The sequence below is a fragment of the Nannobrachium achirus genome (assembly GCF_963921795.1).
Source record: "Nannobrachium achirus genome assembly, chromosome: 22".
NCBI lineage: Eukaryota > Metazoa > Chordata > Actinopteri > Myctophiformes > Myctophidae > Nannobrachium > Nannobrachium achirus.
Genome location: NC_137829.1, coordinates 24,105,687 through 24,129,915, shown reverse-complemented (window position 1 = coordinate 24,129,915; position 24,229 = coordinate 24,105,687). Strand labels below are relative to the sequence as shown.

At 40.8% G+C, this 24,229-nt stretch overlaps 3 protein-coding genes across 11 annotated transcripts in view; all 3 read left to right on the top strand.

The window, feature by feature from the left end:
• LOC308307341 (plakophilin-4-like) overlaps nt 1-3,230 on the top strand; it is a 122,835-nt gene extending 119,605 nt beyond the window's left edge. For all 5 annotated transcript variants that reach the window (XM_080752549.1, XM_080752550.1, XM_080752548.1 and 2 more), the window contains 3 exons: nt 90-221; nt 1,006-1,079; nt 2,085-3,230. In XM_080752549.1, coding sequence (XP_080608675.1) covers nt 90-221; nt 1,006-1,079; nt 2,085-2,330 — 452 coding nt within the window. In that variant the 3' untranslated portion in view covers nt 2,331-3,230. The remainder of the gene's footprint in view (nt 1-89; nt 222-1,005; nt 1,080-2,084) is intronic.
• Nucleotides 3,231-6,568: 3,338 nt separating this feature from the next.
• Nucleotides 6,569-11,625, top strand: dap1b (death associated protein 1b). Its single transcript, XM_080752691.1, has 4 exons — nt 6,569-6,677; nt 7,724-7,823; nt 10,461-10,524; nt 11,052-11,625. The coding sequence occupies exons 1-4, from the start codon at nt 6,617-6,619 to the stop codon at nt 11,166-11,168; spliced, it is 342 nt and encodes a 113-aa protein (XP_080608817.1). The 5' UTR covers nt 6,569-6,616; the 3' UTR covers nt 11,169-11,625.
• A 4,007-nt stretch (nt 11,626-15,632) lies between these two features.
• The window catches only part of tanc1b (tetratricopeptide repeat, ankyrin repeat and coiled-coil containing 1b), a gene marked incomplete at its 3' end in the record, with an annotated part of 136,731 nt that continues 128,134 nt past the window's right edge, over nt 15,633-24,229 (top strand). For all 5 annotated transcript variants that reach the window (XM_080752539.1, XM_080752537.1, XM_080752538.1 and 2 more), the window contains exon 1: nt 15,633-15,689. The remainder of the gene's footprint in view (nt 15,690-24,229) is intronic.

Genomic DNA, 24,229 nt, shown 5'->3' with positions numbered 1-24,229 from the left:
GTACAACACCCAACCCATGTAGTAATGAAGTTGGTCAGACGACATTCCCCAGTCAAGCTGTAAATTGTGCTTTTTGTTTCCGTCCACAGCTGGTAGTGCCACCTCGTCTCCTGCCGTATTGGGCATCAAAGAGAACCGCTCAGATTACCAGAGGGCACAGTCAACTATGCAATTTTATAATTACCAAGGGGACAACAGTGTGCATAAAAACCAATATACAGGTACAGTAATCGTACTGCTCACATGAGCTGATCCATGAGCTGCGTATAGCTTCCATATCAGTGAAGTCTTTGAAATATAATTTGAACCATATCGGCCATGTGCACCAGACTGTAAGGGTGCCCTCAGGGTCTGTGCCTGTGAAGGCTGTAATCCATTTTATCCCCCTGTTACATTCCAAACAGACCCCATGCCCTCTCAATCTCCCCCTGTACCAACTCCGCCATCACCAACATATTTTACTCCCCTACGAGGGCCTGCTAGCTCTTACGGAGTCAGCTACTTTGAAAAGGAGCATTTAAGTTCCATTTGTTGTGATGGAGAGTGTGTTACTTACAGCAGAATCTACAAGTGTTAGGAGTCTCTTTGCTGGGCTACAACACTGCCCGAAGTGGACTATGCAGGCAGGTGCAGGAAGGGTACCTAGACAATGCTACAACCCTTTTCAAGCTACCTAGGCTGCCTGGCTGTTTGCTGGTTAACTAAACAAACTGAGCTGCACCCTCAACATTCCCAGCCCAACACAGAGAAGTGGAGAGTTGAGTTTCAGGATTCCACTGCTTGGAAAATGTGCCAATGGCATGTCTTCTGTAGTGCATTGGTAGAGCTGGCTTGAATAAATAACCTGGAGTTATTCTTCTCCCCTGGCACTGCATAGCACTGCTTTTCCCGCTTTATCAAAATACAGACACCAGTGCTAAAGGGATTCATCCAACACCTTTCCTAAAGGGATTCATGGATTAGCAAGCACTTTTGCTGTGCATTAATACCCCTTTTCTCTTCTAGGGTCTGTGAAACCTTCTCCGTATTACATTGGGTCCTATTCCTCACCCACAAGAGAGGAGCCAAGAAGAACACAGGTAAAATATAAGCTCAATTTATACTCCGATCACACGACTAATGTCATTTGCCGACAAGATCAGTTTCCTTTTGGGCAAGCGACAGCTAATTAGGCAATAGCCTTCGGGACCCATTTTTGGATCACAGGCCCATTTTTATTGGTCACGAGTAAATATCACTTTTTTGAATCAAATGTTTAAAGATTGTTGACACATATTTGTGTCAAAATGTTCAGTATTATTATTTTATTCCCTCCTTTTATTTACAAGCCCTCAATGCTTTGCGATACAAACTTGTAGATCTGCTATTTTGTTAAACAGCATTCTGAGTTTTCAAGATGGTCATAATCTGAATGCATATACAGTAATAAGTGCATCCTTGGATTGTCATTAATCTTATGGTTGACTGTCCTGGGCAGTCTGACCAAATGGCCTCAAATCTGGTGTATGACCTGTGGCTGTGCTGTGGCGAGTGACAATTTGATCGGAATAATGGTTTACGAGAAGCAAAAGAAAACAACAGAAAAATCGGTCTCAATGGACGCCCGAATCTGTCTGTTTGGGGACGGGTTGGGCACCAGCTTCCCTGACTGGCCAACCTAACCCATTGGCTTTACTGATTGGCTTTACATCAGGTTGAATGGAACAAGCACGAGATCTGTGTTCATAAAAGTGGCTGTGCGAAGCAAAACGTGATGCGTGTGGAGCGGGTACAAGCACATCAGATAACAGGACTTATCTGGTGTTGGTAGAAATTGCTTGTATTGTGCAGGGTGGGACAATGTAGCATCTCTGCTCTATTATGTTAAGTGTCTTGAGCCAACTTGTTGTAATTTGTCATTATAATAACATTTAATTGAAATCAGCAGTATTGCACAATGGGTTGGGGCGAGTATTCCCGGCTTTAATACATGGCCCCTGAACATGTGGCACAAAGTACACCAGTCTAGTGTTAGTAAAAAGGCAGTCCTCATGACATTCCTTTTGGAAACGCACGTCTTAAAGTCCTTCCTTGTCTTCCTGCAGCCAATGTACTACGGTGAGGAGCCAGGCAGGAGGAACTACGACACCTACAGAATGTACCTTCAGCACCCCCACGGCTATGATGACCCCTACTTGGATGAAGTCATCACCTACCCTCCCACGGCGGACTACAGCTCCCAGCCTCATGGACTCAAATCCACCACCAACTACGTGGACTTTTACTCTAGCACACAAAGGCCTTCATACAGGGCAGAGCAGTACCCTGGCTCCCCTGACTCCTGGGTATAGACTTAGGGGAAACCCCTGTGGGGGTGGGGGACAAAGTGCTTTTAGGTTCAGATGAGGAGACCCCCGCTCTCTGTATTGTCAGGACAGGGCGCGGGGAGTCGAGATCTGCATCTAGAGGGAAATCTTCAACTTGTTGTAGAGGTGTGGGGCTCACAACCCACTCTCCCAACAGATGAACTCTTTCATGAACCTTTTTTTTGTGTGCGTGAGTTTATTCTAAAGTGAGTGAGTGTGTGCGTGCGTGCGTGCGTGCGTGCGTGTGTGTGTGTGTGTGTGTGTGTGGGGGGGGAGTTCAAACAAGAGAAGGCCAGATGGAAAGAGGATGTGAGCCAAAGAAGGAAATTTAGGAATGTTTTTTATTATTTTTTTCTAGAAGATGGAATAATGCAGTGGATCTGTTGAGGGACGTTAATGGACACTATCATGAGACATGTGCGCCCTGCTCTGTCTAGATGTTAGTTGTTGTTTTTTTCGTGGTTTTTTTTCTGAACCCCGTAGCTGTGATAGCATGGTGAAAAGATGTCAGTCATGTGAGGAAAGGTACGCGGCAAAGAGTCTAGATGGGGAAAGTGTATGTGTATGTGCAGATGCCAAAATGGATTGTGAACTCATACAGTATCTGTAAAAAAAGAAAAGTAAAATTATAATAGTAAACTAAAGATGTTAGTTTGTACAGAGGGATCAAACTGTATTCATACGTAATGTCACAATTGTGTATGCCATAGAGTCGTGTACATTTCCTTCATTTTATTGTAAATACAGAACAAAAGAAAACGTGTTCCCTGGTTTACGCTCATCAGCACTGGTAAAAAACAAAAACAAATTGTGCCATGTTGAATCTCTATAGATATATAAATATATAAAGAAATTAAGAGATGTGGAGAAATATGGCATCGAAACTCAAACATGCAAAGATAATAAAGGTTCACTTTTGTTTTTTAAAATAACTGTGTAAGCGCACACATTATTAGTAATGGTGCATTTATATAAATGGTGCATTTTTATATAGCGCTTTTTATCCAAAACACTTTACATAGATTGTGCGTTACATTCACCCATTCGCACACACATTCATACACCAATGGTGGAGGAAATCATTAGTGACTTCACAGGTACAGTTAACCCATTAAAACCAGGAAAGCATCTGTGTCAAAAAGAAAAAACAAATCATGATGGATTCATGGAAAACACCCTTCCTTGGTTCTAGTGACGGATATTGTCCTTCTAGGGGCCGTGTCTTTTCCAATTCATTTTTTCATTCAATTTTTTTTGGGGGGGGGGTAAATGAAAAAATATATATACAGTAAAAGATAAGTATTTAAAAGAACCAAGAACAGGTGTTTTCATTTAATATATCATGGTTAAAATGGGGGTTTGTATGGGAAGGGGGTGTGTCTGATAAAATGAATAGCAAAATATATCTAAATGCTGAGTCAAGCAACTTAAAACTGTCTGGGGTGTTCACAAAAGACAGCGTAGACATTAAAATGACCCCAAACATGTTAGAAAGTGAAATAGCCCTTCAGTGGGTTAAGTAAGTAGGTCGGGAGTGGCTTATTGTCGGTATCAGCCGGTAACACGCGGGAGTCTGTCCCCGTTACAATGCGCTAGACCCCTGGGAGATGGACTGCTGAGGTGGAGCGCCACACCTACCATCAGCTCCCAGTACTTGCCGCACGACTTGCCAAGCCGTGCTACTCATACGCTGAGTTGGCGGTGCCCGGAATCGAACCCATGACCTTGCGGTACAAAGGCAAGAGCTCTACTTAACTTACATTGGATGGTTCACTGATTTTCTATGTGTTCCTGTACGGCAACACATTTCATTTCATCATCAGATAGTACGTGGGATGTATGATGGGATCATTCATCATTTACACATTCTTAAAGTTACTTTACAAATACAAGAACGTTCTTTTAGGGACAAACTATTGAGCATACAGGCACTTTTAGTACGGCCATTATGTTTAGGCATGGATTTGTTTTGTTGTCGGAGTGACATGCAGCAAAGGTCAACATGATATAGGCTCGAACCCACGACACGCTGTCATACTGGATTAGCAGCTTAGGTGTCCAGACCGCTACGCCAGCCGCCTGGGCCTATGGTTCATGTTCTGGTGTGGTTACATTAAGGAATTCTGGGTAGAGCCTTTATGCATGCCCGGCAAGTGCATTTTTTTACACTCTTTTACACTATAAGAAAACTAAGTTACATTTAATTAATTATCACAGGGCCAGTGACATCTGAAATAATTATACTGTACCTTTTCTGCCTAAAAAATTACCAAAAGAGTACCCAAAGGAAAATGGACCATGTCTTGGTGTGTAAATTCGTTCCCATGCAGATGCCACAGTCCACGCTCAATGCTTGAATACTGGAGGGTGGGTGTATAAGGTGGTGTCACTGTCTAATGCATCAAATATTCTGTAACGTGACACGTTATTAGTCTACTGTCATTTCAGTAACGCTACGGTAAGGATACATGAAATGGCATACATTCATGCATGAACTCGTATGTTAACGCATTTCCTCATGCATTAATACTTCATGAATAATCAGGAATGTATTATGCACCATGTCCTTGTGCATGAACAAAACCTTAATTAAAGGATTAACTATGGTAAGTACATCAACAGGATTACTTGTAAACATCATGATCACGATTTATTTTAGTAGTTCACAACTAAATGTTCTACTGAACCATTTCCAACCTGCCACATTACAGAGCACATATCCAGTATATTAAGAATTATTATCACTGATTAAGCATTCATGGGGTTCCTCATAAATGGTAAATTTATATAGCGCCTTTATCCAAGGCAATTTACAGAGATTGTGCATAACATTCACACACCAATGGCAGAGGAAACCTGCCCATCGGGAGCAATTGGGGGTTCAGCGTCTTGCTCAAGGACATTTCGACAATAACTCTGGGGGAGCCTGGGATCGAACTGGGTCCCAAGCAGCCACTCTACCACTGAGCCACTGCCGCCACTCATGTTTGTAGCCCTTGAAATAAAAGTGGTGAATTATTATTCCCAAATTTAGGCTATATTTTTATTTTACAGATATCTGACATTATACATTAGACTTAGAGGGACTAAACCAGTTTAGCCTATTTCAAGGGCCATAAACGTGATGAAATCATGAGTAGCTTTAGTTAATTATATTATGTTTAATCAGTAACATATACATTATTCTTAAAGAAAGAACAAACAGCCTAACTTTTTTTCAGGGGACACAAACATGGTGAACTCATCATGTGCTGTTCATGCAAGAGGGCGTCCCCAAAAAGGAGCTCGGATAGGATAGGCATGTCCAGGCATGAAATGTTGATGTGGCGCTCTGCAGACAGACTGCTAACTAACATAACAATAAGATTATAAGATTTAAGGGGATTGCACACGGTACGCGGTCACCGCCTCCTAGCAATTCATTTTCAATGGGAGGCGGGCGGCTTTTTCAGCCGCGCAGCGAAGTTTTGGGGCGGCGAGGAGAGCGGGCGCAGTCCCGTGAAAATCCCCGCGAGCGTGCTCGTTTGTGCATGCGTACGCGGGCGGCGAGAGATGGATTGTGTTCATCTTTGTGAAATACCGCGCAGCGTTTACTCGCAGAGCGAGTGTGTTTGTGTATCACCGCGGTGCTGTCCCCGCAGATCCAAGCGGGAGCCCCGGCGGCAACCGCTGTCCGTCTGTAGAGCGCCATACACTACTGTGTACGAATGAAACATTACATTGCGTAATTTACAATATGAGACCAAAAAACAGCAGGAGAAAAGATTATGCTCTAGGGTAGATAATTTGCTTTCATGCCCAAAAGTAAAATTGTTATGTAAATCATTAACAAACTCATGTGCGCCAAGTTGCACACAGTTTTCGATCTCTTAGCATAATTTTACGAATGTCTTTTTCTCCCCACAGTACTAGTCTAAACCATAGACTGGTCTAACAACTTTTGGACATTTTATGGATGTTGTCTTGCGCTCAACGGTCGCCTAACAACCAGCTCGGCCAATCACAGCACGATCGTTCCTCCGGGCTATGGGATGTATGCCCTAGCCCTCCTGCCGCCCGAAGCGTGCGAAAGAAGAACCCTGATCTACAAGCTAATAACGGGTCGCATCACCACGGACTGTTGGACTTGTAGATCAGGGTTATTTCTGTTTGGTTTTTTTTTGCACGCTGAATTATGCATGACGTCATGTTTGTATTCAGGATAAAAACTAGCGAGTGGGCGTTTGAGCTTCGATGTGTTGTTGAGAGCTGTTGATGAGAGAAAGTTCAAAATGGTGCAATTGTCAAAGTCTGGTTGCAATCCCTTGCTGAAAGCTGGTCACCCTCCTGCAGGTAAGCTTTATTATGGTACATCCATACACAATTGTACGTGTACACGTATATATTTTTCAAATCAAACGCGGAACGACTGCTGCATGTTTTGTTCTCTCCAGGATAACAATGGGTTCGGGTTGTCGTTGACCTGTTTGATCAAACCAGCGGAATTATGTTCAGCACAACTGACTACATAACCTGGCTACACCCTTTCCCCATATATATAGACCAATATATATTTGTTTAGCTTTTGTGCGTTAATTCTCCTTTGAAAAACTGACGCTTTGGTTGTTGCACGACAACGCGAACGAAGTAAACACATCGACTTGGGGGTTTAGGGTTACTTACTGCCTGGTAATTTAAATCAGTGGTGTTTTAATTATAATTTTTCCCCCCATTATTGTATAACACATTGCTCAGTCAGTAGTATTCGCTGTGTTTTTGGTAGAGCATCACTGTGTGTAGGACTGGCTGTCTGCCACAGAACCTAGTAAGTGCATAAATAGTACACTGTGTGCTCGCATCACTGTCTGAGGGAACAGACCTCTGTTGGGTTTTCAACTGATGTCCATTCATGATAATTCGGGAATCGTGATTCTGTGCAATAAATTGCTTGCTCGCAAACGGTGTGTTCATAGTTTGGGCCCGGGGTAACACTATTATTTATTTATGAACCCCTTCTTTGTAGGCGAAAGTGCAGGGCAACATTTCTATCCTAAAGTGACATAATATGGCCCCACCTTTGTCATAGTTTTGCACAAACTTTATTTCATAGATCAAACCCCATGTTTTCCCAGACATGTCTATGTAGGCAGTCAATCATGCTGCTTGCTTCACTTAATCTCAAGTAGAAAGCCTGGGTTAAATTATTTGCACAAATGATCAGCACTGATTGGAAAAGATTATGCTACACTAGAACAAGTTGCTATGTCTTGATGGCTCCATTGGATAGCCAAGCAAAATCTTGGCTAGTATTGCGCTTTCTGGCTTACTGGGGATTCATATGGTTTTGTTTTTTAATAAACATTTTTCTCAACTCTACAAAACCTTCTCTTGATTGATAGTGAAGGCTGGAGGCAAACGAGTGGTCAAGAGAAACCTGGAGGATAGTTCCTCCCATCATGGAACAGCGGAGAAAGTGACCAAGAGCCCTGATAAGCCCAGGTAAAGCATATTAGGCATACGTATAAACCAGTTGTTCTCAAACTTAAGGTCGGGGACCCCCCCCCCCCCCCCCCCACACACACACACACACACACATTATTAATATTATGATGTTGCAGTCCCCAGATGACAGTGAAATGACAATTTAATGACCTTGAAGACCTTTTTAATACCTACAAGAAAAGAGCATTACTGCATCAAAAGGAATCAACAAACTATACTATATAAACTGGTCAAACATTGGCCAAATTGTCAAATAAATAAAAAAATTAACATTGTATATGAAGTATAAACATTAGGAGATTGCAGGTTGAGGTCCTTTAGTATCCAATTCAACTTGTAGGAGTTGAAGCTGAGGTTACATTCTGTGATTTCTGTCCCACAGATAAAATATTGTGAAAATGGCTGGTCTAGCTTGTAGATCGGCAAAGCCGATAGAGAGGCATTATCGGCCGATCGCGATCACTCACCGATCATCTCTACCTGTCACTCAACAAGTCCTAAGTCTCTGGTTCACAAGTCCAAGTATCCTCACCTTAAGTCGAAATTGAGTCCAGCAAAAGACTTGTTGGGACTCACAGATTATGATTGAGTCGAAGGCAAGTGATGGGTTATAGTAACGCTAGTCAAACTCGATCCTGGATTAGAATGAGAAAACGTATAGGGTAAACCTTAATTGATGCCCGGAGAGAAATGCAGGTGTCGTAACAGCAACAGCAGAAAGAACGGACACAGAGGTAAAAAGTAAAAGTAATACAAAGGGTCATTCTGTAAGTCCCAACTTTTCAGCCCCGACCCAAAATAATGCTGCCATTGACTCGTGAGTCGTGACCCCAACCAAATTAATAAATTGACGCCAGAGTTCATTTTATGCACATACGTGCAAGTTTGGTGCCCATTTGAACACACATGTAATGTATTAAGCCTAGGGCTATGTAGGGGTTTTGTAACAATTATGGTTAAAATGTATTCGTAATAATTTTTCCATTGAAATATTGTATTTCACTCATTCTGTTAGAGTTAAGGCCTCTCCATACTTCGACCGAAACTGCCGTTTTCGGTCAAAAGGTCCTTTTCTACCATAAAATTATATCCCTCGGGACTTCTGAAAAGCATTGGACCGAACGAGAGTTCGGAAATTTGCACGTCGGAAAACACAACTCACCGAACATTTCGGTCGAAGTATGGAGAGGCCTTTAGGGTTAATTGTATTCGGGTGTATAAAGATATTTGTAAGTGACTCATGTCCCGAAACCCGTGCTGTACCCGGCGCGGCATCTAGCTGTAAGCGACTGCTTCCCTCAGGATAGAAATGTTTTGACATGGCATAAAGATCACCCAGAATAACTTTGTATTGAAGTGAGTAACCCTTTCATCCAAAGAGCTTGGTGTACCCATTCCAAACCATGCTCCCACAGCATAAAACCGAGCCACTGGATCACTTTAGGGGTAAAGCCTTCAGGCCTCCACCCACTTGTGGAGTATATGGTGAAGGATGACTCATTTGACCACATCTTGTTTTTTTTTTCACTCCGTCTCTGTAGACAAATGCCTGTGTTTTTTTGCACCAATGAAATGTATGAATTTGTCTTTGTAATGAGGTGTTTATGCATTGCAACCCTGCTATAACATCCCTTCCAATATGCAGTTGTTGATGCGACTGTTCTGGCTGACAGTCTTATCACATCCTGCTTTGACATTCTTAAGTCACCTGGGGAAGAGTTGCTTTTACTTGCATATTGCACTAATGCAAGCAAATCATGGTCATTTAATGTACGCTTTTGACCTTAATTTCTATTTACTGATGTCTTTCCCATAGATTTAAAGGCAGAGGTCACATAAGTCACGGTTCTATTGAAACTAGGGGTGTAACGATATAGTAACTGCATCGAAGATTGCAACAATTTACTATATCGATATGCAAACAGCAAAATATATCGTTTGGCTTTGTATCGTTTTACAATGCAAATAATTGGTATCGAATCATTTTGCAATGCAAATAATTGATTGTATGGAAACTAAGTATCTGTGCCTTGTATTTAGCAATTCTAAGAAGAGAAATCCATATCCATAATACATTTTTCACTTTAAAAAACTGCACTATTAATACGTATCACACACATTTTATTTCTCTATGAAATAGTTCAAATTGGAATACTCAGTAACGTGTTATGAGTCTAAGAACTCTTCCTCAGGCAGTAATGGTAAGCAATAAGCATGTCAAATATATAGGGAAGAGGTCACATTATAATCACTTGAGTACAAGTACAGTGGTCTCCCTCGTCAATTGTTTTTGCATTGGGTTAATCCACGTTTTGACTCGGGCATGGCCTAGATGCTCAAACTAGCGGTACTAACGCTACACTACCAGCTGGATAAAACGCTAATTCTACTGAGGTTAGGTTTAGGCATAATTCTACTGCGGTTTAGGCATAATTTTACTGAGGTACCAACGCCATTTGCATACTACTACAGCATAGGAAGACTGTACCTTCCACGGCACAATAGAAGTGATACTGGATAAATTGAGTTCCATATAATGTACACAATAAAATACATTAACTGTCAAACAATGATTGACTGTCCAGGATGAGTGGGAAACTTATTGTTGTCATTAAACCTGTGATTTGGTTGTAGGTCTCTTGCCACTGCCAACAGAATGCAACAAGTCAGCATCCTTCTGGCAGGAAGCTTGGAGAAGGTACAAGAGAAACTACAATCTTAATTAAAAAATTATTTCAAATGACAACTATGGATGCACGACTAATCAATCATCACATTGGTTTCAGCAATAATAGCCTTAAAAATATCTGTTTTGAACCAATATCAAAATAATGATTAACCGATAAATTGTGTTTGAATGTGAAGCTGAAAATGCCATTTGAAAGCTGCAGATTCAATGAGTTTTCGAGGAAAGCTTTCAAAGGGGTAAAAAAATAAATAAAAGAATACTACATTTAGTATTTAATTTGTAGGTAAAGAGTAAGGAAAAAGTGCTGTTCTGTACAGCAAGAAAAAAAGAAAAGCAAGAAGCGTCCCTACTGGAAACTGGAAACTTGAATTGCAGTATCGGTCATTTTGACAATGCAATTAATTGGTAATCAGATATCGGCCAAAATGTAAATATCGTGCATCCCTAATGAAAACTATGGTGTAAACTTTATGGTGTGTTGTGTGACACTTGACTTCCTTTTTGTGTCCTAATCTCTGTTCAATGAATCTCTGCAGTTTGGCCATGACTTTCCAGAGACCCCAGTGAGTGTGAGGCACAGCAAAATCCGCCCTGCCATGGAGAAGCCTCACTCTCCAAGGGCTTTCCCCATCCAGCAACCTAGGAAGTGTTGAACAAGCATACTGTATGTTAAGATGCCCTGAGGGGGACCAATGTGAAGTCAAGTGTGAAAGACAAACAGGAAGTGTTAAGACGTGAGGGGACTGACATGTTGTCTATGAAGAGTTAAATGTTAATTCTGAATAAAAGGAGGCCTAAAGCTTTTGTCAAGCAAGCTATCCATTCGCTGTATTTGTAGACCTTGATAGTTTTACACAATATTAGATAAGCTTTTACACGGTTGCTTAACTTGTTTTTCTATAAACGAGCATTTAATGTGCCTTGAGTCTTACTAAGAGAAACTGTTTTTGTAAGCACCAGTGGACTAAAACTATATGGGCATTTTGGTATTACAAGTATGTTGCTTGAGAAAAAAGTAAAGCTTATGAGTCTGTACTGTTTAGTAAAGTCTTTCGTAACGAATTGTTTGGCACTTGTCAATAGTTTGAATAAATGAATGCATGCCAGTAACAGGCTGCTTGTATTTTGTTTTTTCAAGGGGAACCCATTTCCAGTTTAGCCTTTCTGTAACTCATCATATCCACTGGGTGGCGCCAAAATGTCAGTGTTAAGTTCGAAGACCCACTGCCTCAGAAATTACTGTACCTCTAAATGTACAATTATGCTTACTCCTACTGAGTGTATTTTTTTATTATATCTCTCTATCTCTTAATTTCTCATCACCTCTAGTACTTTTGTCCTTGCTCTGGTCCATAGCTTTAGGAGTTATTCTATGGACCAGAGCTACTTGTTTCCCATAGTAATACATTTTCTTTTCACCTTTTAAAGTATTAAAGGAAAAATGGTTATGAACCCCACTATATATATATATATATATATATATATTTATTTATTTATTTATTTATTAGTGGGGCATGTGGCGATCATAAGTTCCTGTTCAATTTATTGCCCTGTGTCAAATATCTGTACTGTATTATTACAATTCTTACAGCAGTATGATATTTACCAATTCCACCATCTCACCACGGTAACTATGCTATTTGTACACATCTTTGAACTGAATGTGTCTTTGTAGGAAGTCTAGCATGTTTAGGCTATTATTCAGACTTGCCACAAAAGACCCCATTTTGAGATGACGAATTCAGCCAAGCACTATGAATGGCGCAACTCTTTGAGAACTGCTATCAATCAAATGTGGGTACAACATGTATCCATTCTGAACCATGATTATACTTTGTCAGGGTCTTCCAGCCAATGCAAGCTTCTGTGTCGCAACTTTGTTGTACAACGGTGTCGTGCTGAAAATGACTGACCTACAAGATCAGAATGTGTTATGTTAGGCCTTGTGAACTTGTAGATCAGCTACTTTAGGTGTGCGACACCCGGACACTGTATGACAAAGCCTAAATTAGGCATAATGGGGGGAACAATGATTTTAATAAAGGTAACTGAGCATTGCTCTGCTTATGGAATGTAAACACCAAACAGGATGTCTGTTGGTAATTATGAGGGATGAATAATCTGTGACCATTTCTATACAGTATATAATATGGGGTTTTCTCTTCATATAATTGCTGTTCTGTAACTGCATATCAACACCCTATGGGTTTCTTTTATAACATTGAACTAATAGAGTCCTGTTTGTGAGTGGTTGAGCAACATGAACAGACTAGCATGTCATATTACCAGGACTTTTGTTAAAGTGGGCCAGTAGCAAATGTGTCTCAGCAGCATGATTCTATAATACCCATATAAAACCGAACAGTGGGGTGCACAAAACATAATGGAAAAATCACACTTTGTGCCAGTATTGATGCAGCACAGTACACTTAGGCACTGAAAAAAAGCACAGTTCAGCTCACAACAATATAGGTCCATAGGGTTTACAGCAGGTAAACTAGTTCCATGTCTGTAATCATCTTCAGAGGTGCTTTATGAATACCGTACACTGGAATGCATTGTGAAGGATGTGGGAACAACCCAGACAGAGGACTGAAGGAGCCAGACCAGATTATAAACAATTTCATCTGCGCTCCACTTTCTATGCTTGGGTCTACTTATATTTCACCTTTTGTTCTGCTGCCTATGCTGTGCCATGTTTTCTGTGCTCTACAGAATGTAATGGGCCTAATGGGTAGCAAGAAACACAAAGATGGACTATAGAACTACCCTGAGGCATTTTGCAAGATGGGGAGGTACTGTAGAGTAGAAAGAATACTGAAACAAACGTTTTTCAACAGCTGCCAGGCTCCAAGCCAACATCCGTTCAACCATATGGTGGGGTTGGACTAATCTAGAGATGCTGTTGCCTTTGTTCTTTTTGTCTATGTGTGGAGCTTTTTGATCTGAAAAGGCTTGAGCTACCTGGACAGGTAGACCAATGAATTCAAGCAATGCTATGAGTAATAGAACTACTTAAACCCTATATACTTATCTGTACATAGTTAACCCATAGACCGTAAAAAAAAAGAGACTGGAGGCCCCCAGGGGTCTATACTTGGCCCCCTCCTTATGCCCTTTCCACTAAATATCTTCACTGAAAATAGACAATCTACAAGCTCACAATGTGTCACGTGTCGCAGTGCGTCACATGTCGCAATGTTAAACATTCTGAGCTTGTAGATCTGCTACTGAATGCTTGCCCCAAAATAGGAATAGGATACTTGGGTTCATGTGGTTAACTCTGACAGTGTAAAAAAGGAACCAAATGGGTTCATTTGGTTACATTTGTATACTGGATTTAAAATGGATAGATTATACTAGAGGATTTTTACTGTGCAGATATTGACTTTGTCCATAAATGTCCATTGATTGAATTATTAATGTATGTATAAGTAAAGTGTGCGGGCGCGGGTGCCTCTTGTGTGTGCCTGTTTGGCCAAATGGTCACAACAATATCTGTTTGTCTTAATGTCAATAAAATACTTGATAACATTGTAAACAGAACATGCTGACCCCAAAGTTGCTGTGAAGCCTGTTCTGTTCACACATGCCTTTGAGACCATCTGTGTGTGCAGCACAGAGGCCTTAGTTTGCAGCTCTATTTCAGAAACAGAGCAGTTGGTGGTCTTCAGAGTTGCAGACATGGTGGATTTGGCTGCCAGTGACTGCCCATCCAAGCCATCTGAGGAGCTCCACTGACCCCATGACGTCTAGCAGTAGACTGCTGAGAAAACACTGAAGACCTACTGCTCAACCTTGTCTCACACAGAGAAGAGGCAGGGGAGACAGAAGTGGTGTCCATTAATTTCCACACTAAGTACAATTGAGAATATTGTAGGCTGCGTGAAGCCATACTATTAAATGTTTATCGATAAGGTTATGTAAGTATTTACATGTTTAATAAAATACTTGTTGTTTAAAAAGACAGTTTAACAACAATGTCTTTGCCGCAATAAAACGTGTTTTATGAAGAAATGTTTTCACATGAAAAGCCAATAAAGACAATTACAGCAGTTTAGCCTCGTGAGGGCGCTATAGACCTTTGAGACAAGTTCATATCAACAGTAGTCCTTTCCTACACTCAGACCCCGGGGGATTCGAGGCGAATACAATTAAAACAGTTTATGTGTAGTTTAATCTAGTGTAAATGTGCTGGCCTTGGATTTTCTACTTATATCAGATGGGTTAAAATAAAAATAAATGTTACCTTTATTATTGTTATTTAAAAAAGGGTTTAGGGTTTGTTGTTAATGTGACCATAAAGAGACAACGCAGTGACACAAAAGGCCTACATGTATTGTACATCTTTTTGGAGTCCTGTCTTTTCACACATAGGCGCGCAGGACGCATGGAGGGGGAGGGGAGGGGAGGGGGGTGTAGTTCCCAGCCTCGTGTGTGCTGATGGGCGTGCACGCAGTGGTGTAAAGTAACTAAGTACATTTACTTAAGTACATATGAGAGACAGTTTTAACTGGTACTTATACTTTACTGGAGTATTTCCAATTTCCAATACTTTAACTTCTACTCCACTATATCTCAGAGGAAATTATTGTAGGCTACTTTAAATTTACTCCAATACAATTATGAAAACTTTAGTTAGGCCTACTAATAAGTTACTTTTTTGATTATTATTATTTACAAAACATATAATGTACATTTCGGGCATTTGAAAATAGCCAATCTACAAGCGATACATTTTGAACTTGTGAAATGGGACATTCACATTCTGCATAAATGACTACTTTTACTTTTGGTAGCCAACCTTAAATACATTTTTATACCAATACTTTTGTACTTTTACTCAGGTTAACTTTGAATTCCAGACTTTTACTGGAGTACTTCCACATTGCATTGCAGTATTGATATTTTTACTTTGAGTAAAATGCGATTACTTTTTCCAACACTGCGTGCACGGCGCATGCATGGAGGGACAAGCTGTGGTTCCCGAGGCTTGTGTGTGTTGTTGGGCCGGCGTGGCAAGCTCCCTTCCCTTCCAGATGACCTCATGAAGTTTAGTCAGTGAGGAGGAGGAGCCCCGGCATCGTCCAGCACCTTGGCTTCATCAAGGGATTCATGTGGAGATAAGCGTCGGGGAAAGTTTTTAGCACTTGGATATCCATGACATTTATCAGGTAAAAACACGTTTACTTGTTCATTTATTCACAATTGCATCGACACACTCGCCCCTGTTGTGGTCTTATCTTCCTTTGGTCTTCTTGTCCGCCCGGGTTCACGGTGTTGTTAAAAAAAAAGTAGCAGTGAAAGAATTTCGCCTACAGAAAGTGTAACGAAGAGAGGAGGAATGTTGAGACTTGTCTGCCGAGGAAGCGATAATGACTGTCTGACAGCAGCGGTCACTGTTACTATATATGAATGTATTTTCTGTATTTGTAACGTGTAACGTCATCGCGTCATCACCAGTTATAAAAACTTGTCAACTTCCAAAAAGTTTATTTTCTTCCAGTTGCTGTTAATTTAGCTCTGAGTATTTATTAGTACAACTGTAACCAAAATGTGAACTTTGTAAACTCTTGAGAGTTAAAATTGATACAGTGCCACTTCATTATTTTTTACTGTGTAGCTTATACCAAGTAATGTGTTTCTTTAGTGATAAGCCACAATGCAGCCAAATAGTTACTTAATATAAAAGTTGTGGGAAGACTGCATTGGTCCTCCAAAATGTCCTTTCTTCATTGGCCTAATACATGTCTGCTTCCAGACTGCCAGTCATCTGGGAGGCAGGGGTGCTCTAGTCTGCTGTATTGGGGAGTCAATGTCAGTGAAATATTATCTGTATAAACATGCCATTGTTGAATAGTCTACATGTGTTTGTTGCTTCCCTTTGTAACATTCAAAACAATGAATAGACTTCACTGAAGAACTTTGATGACACATTCTACTCCCACACTGACCGTGGGGTAGCATCCTGCTCCAGGAAGAAAAGTTTATTACACTTATAAACGATACAGTCTTTTTGAAGCCTAAATTAAGGCTGCATTTTCAGATTAGATGTGGTGGTTTTGAAATCAGGCCGGGCCCTGGGTTCAGGCTAACCTACTATAATCATGTGCGCCCACAGGATTTAGTCATTGAAGTTTGACCAATGTTTACATAAGATGCTTTAATGCTGCCTTCCTTTTTTGGTGTGTGCCAAAACTAACCTTTGGAAGCTTAACAAAATTATATGGGGGGAAAAAGGGTACATCATAATTTTTCTTTAGAGAAATGCTCATGATTTTGGAACATCAGATTTATGTCTGATCATCACAGGCAATTGAAATTATTGACCCAGTCAGTGGGCTTCCTGGGCAGTGTTGTGGCCTACATTCCTAAAGTCTTGACCTAAAGTGGCCTAAAGTCTTAACCTTCAAAGAAACTGGCACAAAGCGATTTAAAGCTCCCCCAATCACTTGTCTGAGTCAGGAGGATACTGACTGTCTTCACATGTTCACCTATGCTGTGTTTACATTTTCAACTCACTCAGCTTCAGACGGAACCTATTTTGCTGTGCAGACAAACATGAGTTTTTGGACGCCAGCAACATTCCTAACAAATCTGTGCTGCTTATGGCACCATTATCCTGGATTAATGCGCTTCTACGCCAAAGCATATGCCTAGTATTGTCTACTTATACTTGTGTATCAGCTGCAATGATGTAATAAGAAGTTGACATTGCTGTGCGCACTCATCCATTGAAGTGACACTGGAGGCATTCAGCCTAAAAATGGTTCCCAGCCCTTTTCTTTTGCCAGTTGGCCAGTAACAGGTGCTGCTGCTGGCTTGAGAGTCAGATTGTTATGTCTGTAGAGAGGAGTCTCATCGGAGCCAATGACCTGACAGACAGCCCTCACACAGTGTTGGTGATAGGTATGTCCTACATCTGATTGCGGCTACTACTACTACTACTACTGTCACTCAAGGAAGACAGTAGCATGGAAGACAGGTTCAGAAGATAAGTGTGTAGTTGAATCTTTTATTGTCATCAGCATAAATCGATGTAAATCAGGATTTCATTTGGAAGATGCGGATGGTATTCTTTTCAAAGTGAAGTTATGTCAAGACACCATGCCCTGATGGTGGTGACATAAGCTGACCATTTTGCAGTGGATCTCTCAGCTACCAGAAGCTTACCAACCTGTAGCCTGTTACTTGGAAGTAGAGAATTGGTGATGTCCCTCATAACACTCAACAAGGCTGTTGGAAAAGTAGACCAAATGTATAATAAGTGGTTTTCCTGCATCATTGCTGAGCCATTTTTATGTCATCGTTGTCAGAGTGGTTTTAGGGCACTGTTGTGAAACGGTTTAATAACAGAAGCAGAAGTAATTGGCCCCCAGCTCTTGGAAATGGAACAAAGCAATGACTTGTTATGTACTGTTATGTCTCACACACACACACACACACACACACACACACACACACACACACACACACACACACACACACACACACACACACACACACACACACACAATCAGACTGCTGAAATAATAATCACAATAACCTGACATGGGTTGTGTTCAGTTGAAAGTAAGGGGACATTTTAACCTTATCTGCTCTAGATTGTTACAATAACACGAGACTGCTTGTAACAGAAGAGAGGGCATATTTGGAGCTCCCGCAAAACTCCAAAATGACTAGATGCTGCTCGCCATGCCATACAATCATGTACTTTGCTTCTTAGCAGTAGGTGTTTTTTGTTGCCAGATCATACACATTAACCAGTGTCTAGCCTGTTGGCTATGTGGCATTGTGTAATTGCATTAGCTCCGTTTTCTCAAGGGATCAAGACAGTCTCTGTATCAAAATACTTGCCTTACCATTTAATTGCCCTGGTCCCCCCCAGGCCAACTATTAAAATGTAACAGAATGACAGCCATGCATATTGAGTTGCGTTTGTATTTGGGTGTGGATTTGATTTTCCGCATGTGTGAGGAGCTCCAGCACAGAGTAGACTGCAAAGCACAAACAAAAGCTGCTATACCTGCTATACTCTGTGAAATATAGAGTGACCTTATTAGCTCCAATGAAAAAAAATAGAGTTTAGCAGCACTGCAGTTATTTTGACCTGCCAAAGATGTTTTATGATTACACAGTTTAATTAACCTATTCTCAGCCCAATGAGGCATTCCGCTGAACTGACACAGCAATAATTCACTCATGAAAGCCACTCCATTTAAAAAACAGATATACATTTTTTTTGCAACAATGTGTGTATGATGTGTTGGAAGTGTGTGTGCTTGCTTGCCCTTGTTTGTGCATTTGACACATATGTGTTTTAGAAATACCTTTTCATAGCAGCTGCCATTGATTAACATTTTTTGTTGGGCCTTTTGAGAGCCCCAGAGCTTCGCAGGGTTATGACTATGCAATAGAAGGACTCCCAGAACTCCCAGGGCCTCTGAGGTCCATGAGAGAATGTCACTTTTTGGAACTGTCCCGAGGTAATAACTAAAACGTGCACGTGGAGGCTGGGGTCAAATAGAGAAAAAAATAGAGCCCGGCCGATATATCGGTCAAACCGTTTTTGGACCCCGATGTCAGCATCGGACATCTGTCATTATCTCTCCGATGTATCGTTGTTTTTATAAGTAATATTAAGGCATGTTTTCACTACAGTTCCGGAATTTTTCCTGCAAAATAATTAGCATAATCATTTTCAACTTGCCGGGAGTTTTGTTTTTTGGGTGTTTTCACATGAGCAAAAATGCTGGCATCGCCATAAAATACATCGTTTTCACTACTAAACCGTCACGGAATGAAAATCCGTGTTGCCAGACTTTGCGAGAGAAATAAGCAACCAGGTGTACGAAAATAAGCCCCAAAAAGTGATATTATCTAGGCCACAAAAGCAATTTAAAACTATAAGCATCGCCACATCAGCTACTTGACAATTACCGATCTAAAAGATCACAACAAATAAAAAGCAGCCAGAAACGATCAATACATACAAGCAACTTTACGGAAATCAAGACCATAGTCGCTTATAATTAGCAAACATGGCAACCAGTGCTTACCACACCGTCTGCGTCTGGACGCTTGGTCGCTTGCTAAAGCAGCAGCGAGTCACGTCTGTTCGTCTCTCCTTTTCTCTCTCACCAATGGATTTAACAAGTTACAAGAAATATTCTTCATGAAACAACACATGTGAACCTTATGTGTGTCACATAAGGTTCAGAAAGGATCGCTTATGCAACGTGTTGCACATGTGGGATTGTGGGCTTGTTTTTTTTTCTTCATGCGTCACCGATGGATGCTGGTCATCCACTCGCTCGCTGCTCAGTAAAACACTTTACGACGAGAAACTATTAACTAATGATGCCGCTCTTTGAGTTGGTAGCTTCCAACTTTCATCACAGCATAGGCCAAATGAGCGCATTGTGTCTCACTCAGACAAAAAATAGGCTATAGCACCGTAAAAAAAGTTGGTAAAGATTCCAGCTTTTATCACATTACGAGCGCATCGCGCTCCTGTCTCCAGAGCGGACTTGTATCAAAACCCACACAGCTTAATTACAAATAGGCTATAGAATAATTTTGAACCATGCATTGATCTAGCATTAAGCTTGCATTTCTCGACGTCTGTCTTCTGTGTTTGGCTGGCTTACATAACATTCGAATGCAATATGGATTCTGAAGCTTTCAATCCCAATTACAATGCTTTAACTGTTAATATTGGCTCCTTGCGTGCACCTGCTTGTCCGAAAAAAGTAAAAATCACGGTATGCCGTTTTCACTGTGGGGATATTTCTATTCTGCCGGGACTTTAGGCAAAAATTACTAGGTATTTTCCCGTCACGTTTGGGACACCAAAACTCACGGAAGACTCAATAAGTGGCCGTTTTCACATGGCGTGAATTTCAAAATTGCCGTCATTTTGGAAAAAACTTCCAGAAGTTTGACTCAGTGAAAACGGGGCTTCAGACCACCATTTGATGACATTTAGCCACTCAGACCCAAAACTTAGAATATATTGTCGTTGCCCGTAAGGATCCATTGGGTTTCATTTTACACTCATGAGTTAAAGATCTTATAAAGGGTCCATTTGGTTACCAAATCTCCATCATTTTGCTGGGGACTACCTGGAAACCCTTCAAGGACCACTGGTGGTCCCTGGACCATTGGTAAAAGTAGGAAAAAAAGGTTTTGAAGGCAAGAAGTCTTAGAAAATTAGGCTATTTATTATTATTTTATATTACAAAACATTGCTTAAACACTCTAGCACTCTCCATCGGCAAACATCGGCATCGGTCAAAAAAGATGGCATCGGTCGGGATCTAGAAAAAAAGAAATAAATATAAATGCTAGCAGGATACACTACACCTTTCTGAATGTTCATTTAACTCTGATGTACCCTTATGGGTCCATGTTTCCTCTATGAGTTACAGTGACAGTCAGGATTTTGCCGTGTATGCACTCATCCTCATCAGTTCTCATAATTGCAGCCACGTTTTCTTAGGTTGTTGATTAGACATATCTAACTTTTTGTTATCCTAGCCTTACATACTTGGCTGTCACTGCTGTCAAAAGAACACTGTCTATGAATCCCATGTCTGTAATGCAGTGGTTCTGAAACGTTTGGGCCCAGGGCACCCCGATACATATTTATGTTATTACTCAGTACCCCTAAATTACATTGTTACTTTTCACTGTAGCACCTTGTATTTATATAAGTAGGCATATTTGACTACTTTGGCATTTAGTATTATATAGGCTCTACTATTTACCTTTTTGTACAATTACAATGACTATTACTATTATTATCATCAATTATAAGATGATGATGGTGACATTGACAAGCAAAGTAACACTCAGACTGACAGGGTCAAAGTATATATTTTTCTCCATATGCCTTACCGCAAGTTAAGTCTCTGACGAAGCCTGGAAAGTCAAAATGTTTGTTAACGAACTGGGTAATTAACCTAACTGGTTTCGTTTTTGCAGGTTAGCTGTCTTGTTGTGCATGTGCCTGTATATAGTATCTCTTAACTATCCAGAGTCTCATGAGTTTTCCATTGGCTGAAACTAAGCGGTACTGATCAAGTCTTCAGTGTTTGATAATGAGAGCTAGGCTAATAATAAACCTGTACCCTGCCTGGCGTTGAGTGGTGGTGAGGCCTTATCTGTAAACTGTCTGGACTGAACACCTGTGGAATGTTTACCGGCCAGAACCCTGGAGTGATTTATTGGTTATGCACATCTGCTTTGAAAATAGTCAACGGGTTCAAGACCCCATGTTGCCGGAGTGCTATGATTTTATGACTTTCCTTTTTTTCCCAAGTCTGTTTTCTCTTGTTAAGATACTCATTCAAAGGCCCTACCGTCTAACCTACACATCCCAGTGTAACAAAAACTGTTTGCAAGAACTTCCTGTAGACTTTGAACCATGCCTGTTAATGTTTTACCCCTAGTCAAATAGTAGGCTACTGGGCTGCAAAACATTGACTTGTATCAAAAATATGTACATCAACATATTGAAAGATTCTGTTACTTTATTTGTCACATACTCATAAGTGGATGAGCTGTATCCTATTATACTATGTCCAGGTTATTTATTCAAATATAGATTATGACCAGAATACTTGGCATAAGACATCAATAACATTCATTAAGCAGTAGGAGCAAATGATTGGACTCCTCCCAATGAGTTTGCTGTTGTAGCTAACCTGTTGTCAAGGAGCCAGCCTGATGACATCATAAATGAGAGGATGTAATTGTTGTCTCTAGTCTGGTAAGGAGGATTATAAGACTCCCTAATTATCAAGGAAAGAAAATTATGTATTAATAGACCCAGACAAGTTGAGATGGAAAGAGGCTGGGGCTCCAGAGCATTTATAATGCAGACCTACTATGTATTTAAACTCATAACCTCACCTGATAATGGTGTTTTTCTTTGGCGCTAAATATATCAACACATGAGCTTGTATTGTGTCGCATGTTGATTTAATAGGTGTGAAATAAGCATGGGAGGTGTTTAATGGGAGAAGGATGAGCAATGTCTTGTCAGTCTGACTCCCGACTTTCTCAGGGATAGACACACATGTCAGTCACTTTCCACAGCCTCAGGGTCAAAGGTCCTCAGGAACGGGATTCCCACTATCCCTAGTGGATGGACCACTAGGTCAGCGGGCGCTCGTGTTAGGTTACTTATGGGTACGAAAATATTTGCCAGTTAGGTGGTTACTTATGAGTACAAACATATTTGCCAGTTAGGTCTTTGAATTTGGTTATCCTACTATAATAAGGAAAACCTCTGTCATCAAAACCTGTCTGTTCTGCACGGTTCTTCTTTCAGTGGCTTGAGCTTTGATCTGAACTTGCACACAGGCATTGACCATTAGCATATTATGCACACAACCACAACGCCTGTTTTTCACTTTCCCCCCCAAAAGATTTTAGCGTTGGGGACATTCAGAGCACATGCAGCACATCCCTGTGTATGGACTAGTATTTGTGTATTTGCTGATCAAGATGGCATTGTATATTGTATTGATGCAGAAAGGCAAATGTTTATGTAAAAAAAAGTGTGTGTGTGTGTGTGTGTGTGTGTGTGTGTGTGTGTGTGTGTGTGTGTGTGTGTGTGTGTGTGTGTGTGTGTGTGTGTGTGTGTGTGTGTGTGTGTGTGTGTGTGTGTGTGTGTGTGTGTGTGTGTGTGTAACCAGTCAAAAGTGTGGACACAGCTTCTCACACACATTGTGTGAGAATCTGTGTCCAAACCTGTGTGTGTGTGTGTGTGTGTGTATACACACACTGTATATTCATACATACATACAGTATAAGTAATTTAGAAATAGGCTAGAGTCTGGAGTGATGTATCAATGTCAATATCAGTATGTTGTCTTCATCAGGTAGTAGTCATTCTCGCATGGTCACTCACTACTCACTAATTAGCAGCTCAGACTTATTATCCATTTAATATCAAGCTGAGCCATGTCAATATTCAGCCTCAATCAGAAACTAGGTTACTTTGCCCCAAGTTAAGACTTTGAATCTACCTGGGATCGAGTGACCTCATTTTGCCTCCAGGGTAAAGGTGAATAAGCACACGGGTCTAATGTGTGAGAATTGCAACCTGTTTCCGTAATCTTGGGCAGATCTGAGTTTATGTAAATACTGTTCAAAGCTTTTTTGTGTTATCTAAGATGTGCACAAACTATGTGTTGTGGATGAGCAATTAGTGGTGTTTATAATAGTGTATGATGATCCAATGCCGCATCAGTCACCTGATTTTAATGAATATACAGAATGGCATTTAACAGAACACTCTCCCAGGATTAGGTGCCTGCGTCCACCCACATTAAGAATGAATGCAATTATGGCACTTTAATGTGGTTTGAGAAAAGAATGTCAGCCAAATGGAATACTCTAATTAAAGAAACTGGTCTGACGGGTTCAGCTGAATTTTGGCATGAAGAGGTGGGATGCCACTGTAGAAATCCAGAGATATGTGTAATCTGACAGACTATTCACTTTCAATGGTCTGATGCGCACAGTTAGCTATAGTATTATAACAGAAAAGTAAAACATTGGCCTAATGCTACGGGAAGCTGGGAGAAAATCATTAAACACAAGAGTTCAGCGTTTTTGGCTCAGTTAAACATTAGGGCCTAAAGTCTGTGTGCCTAATATGGACAGGGGCTTGGAGAGTATAAAGATTGACTGTTTATAACAG

What these genes read in the sequence shown, in the direction of transcription:
- dap1b (XM_080752691.1), top strand. Translation starts at nt 6,617, where the DNA reads ATGGTGCAATTGTCAAAGTCTGGTTGCAATCCCTTGCTGAAAGCTGGT. An exon ending in AAGAGCCCTGATAAGCCCAG is followed by an intron (nt 7,824 to 10,460) that starts GTAAAGCATATT and finishes ATTTGGTTGTAG; the next exon opens with GTCTCTTGCCACTGCCAACA. An exon ending in TGGCAGGAAGCTTGGAGAAG is followed by an intron (nt 10,525 to 11,051) that starts GTACAAGAGAAA and finishes GAATCTCTGCAG; the next exon opens with TTTGGCCATGACTTTCCAGA.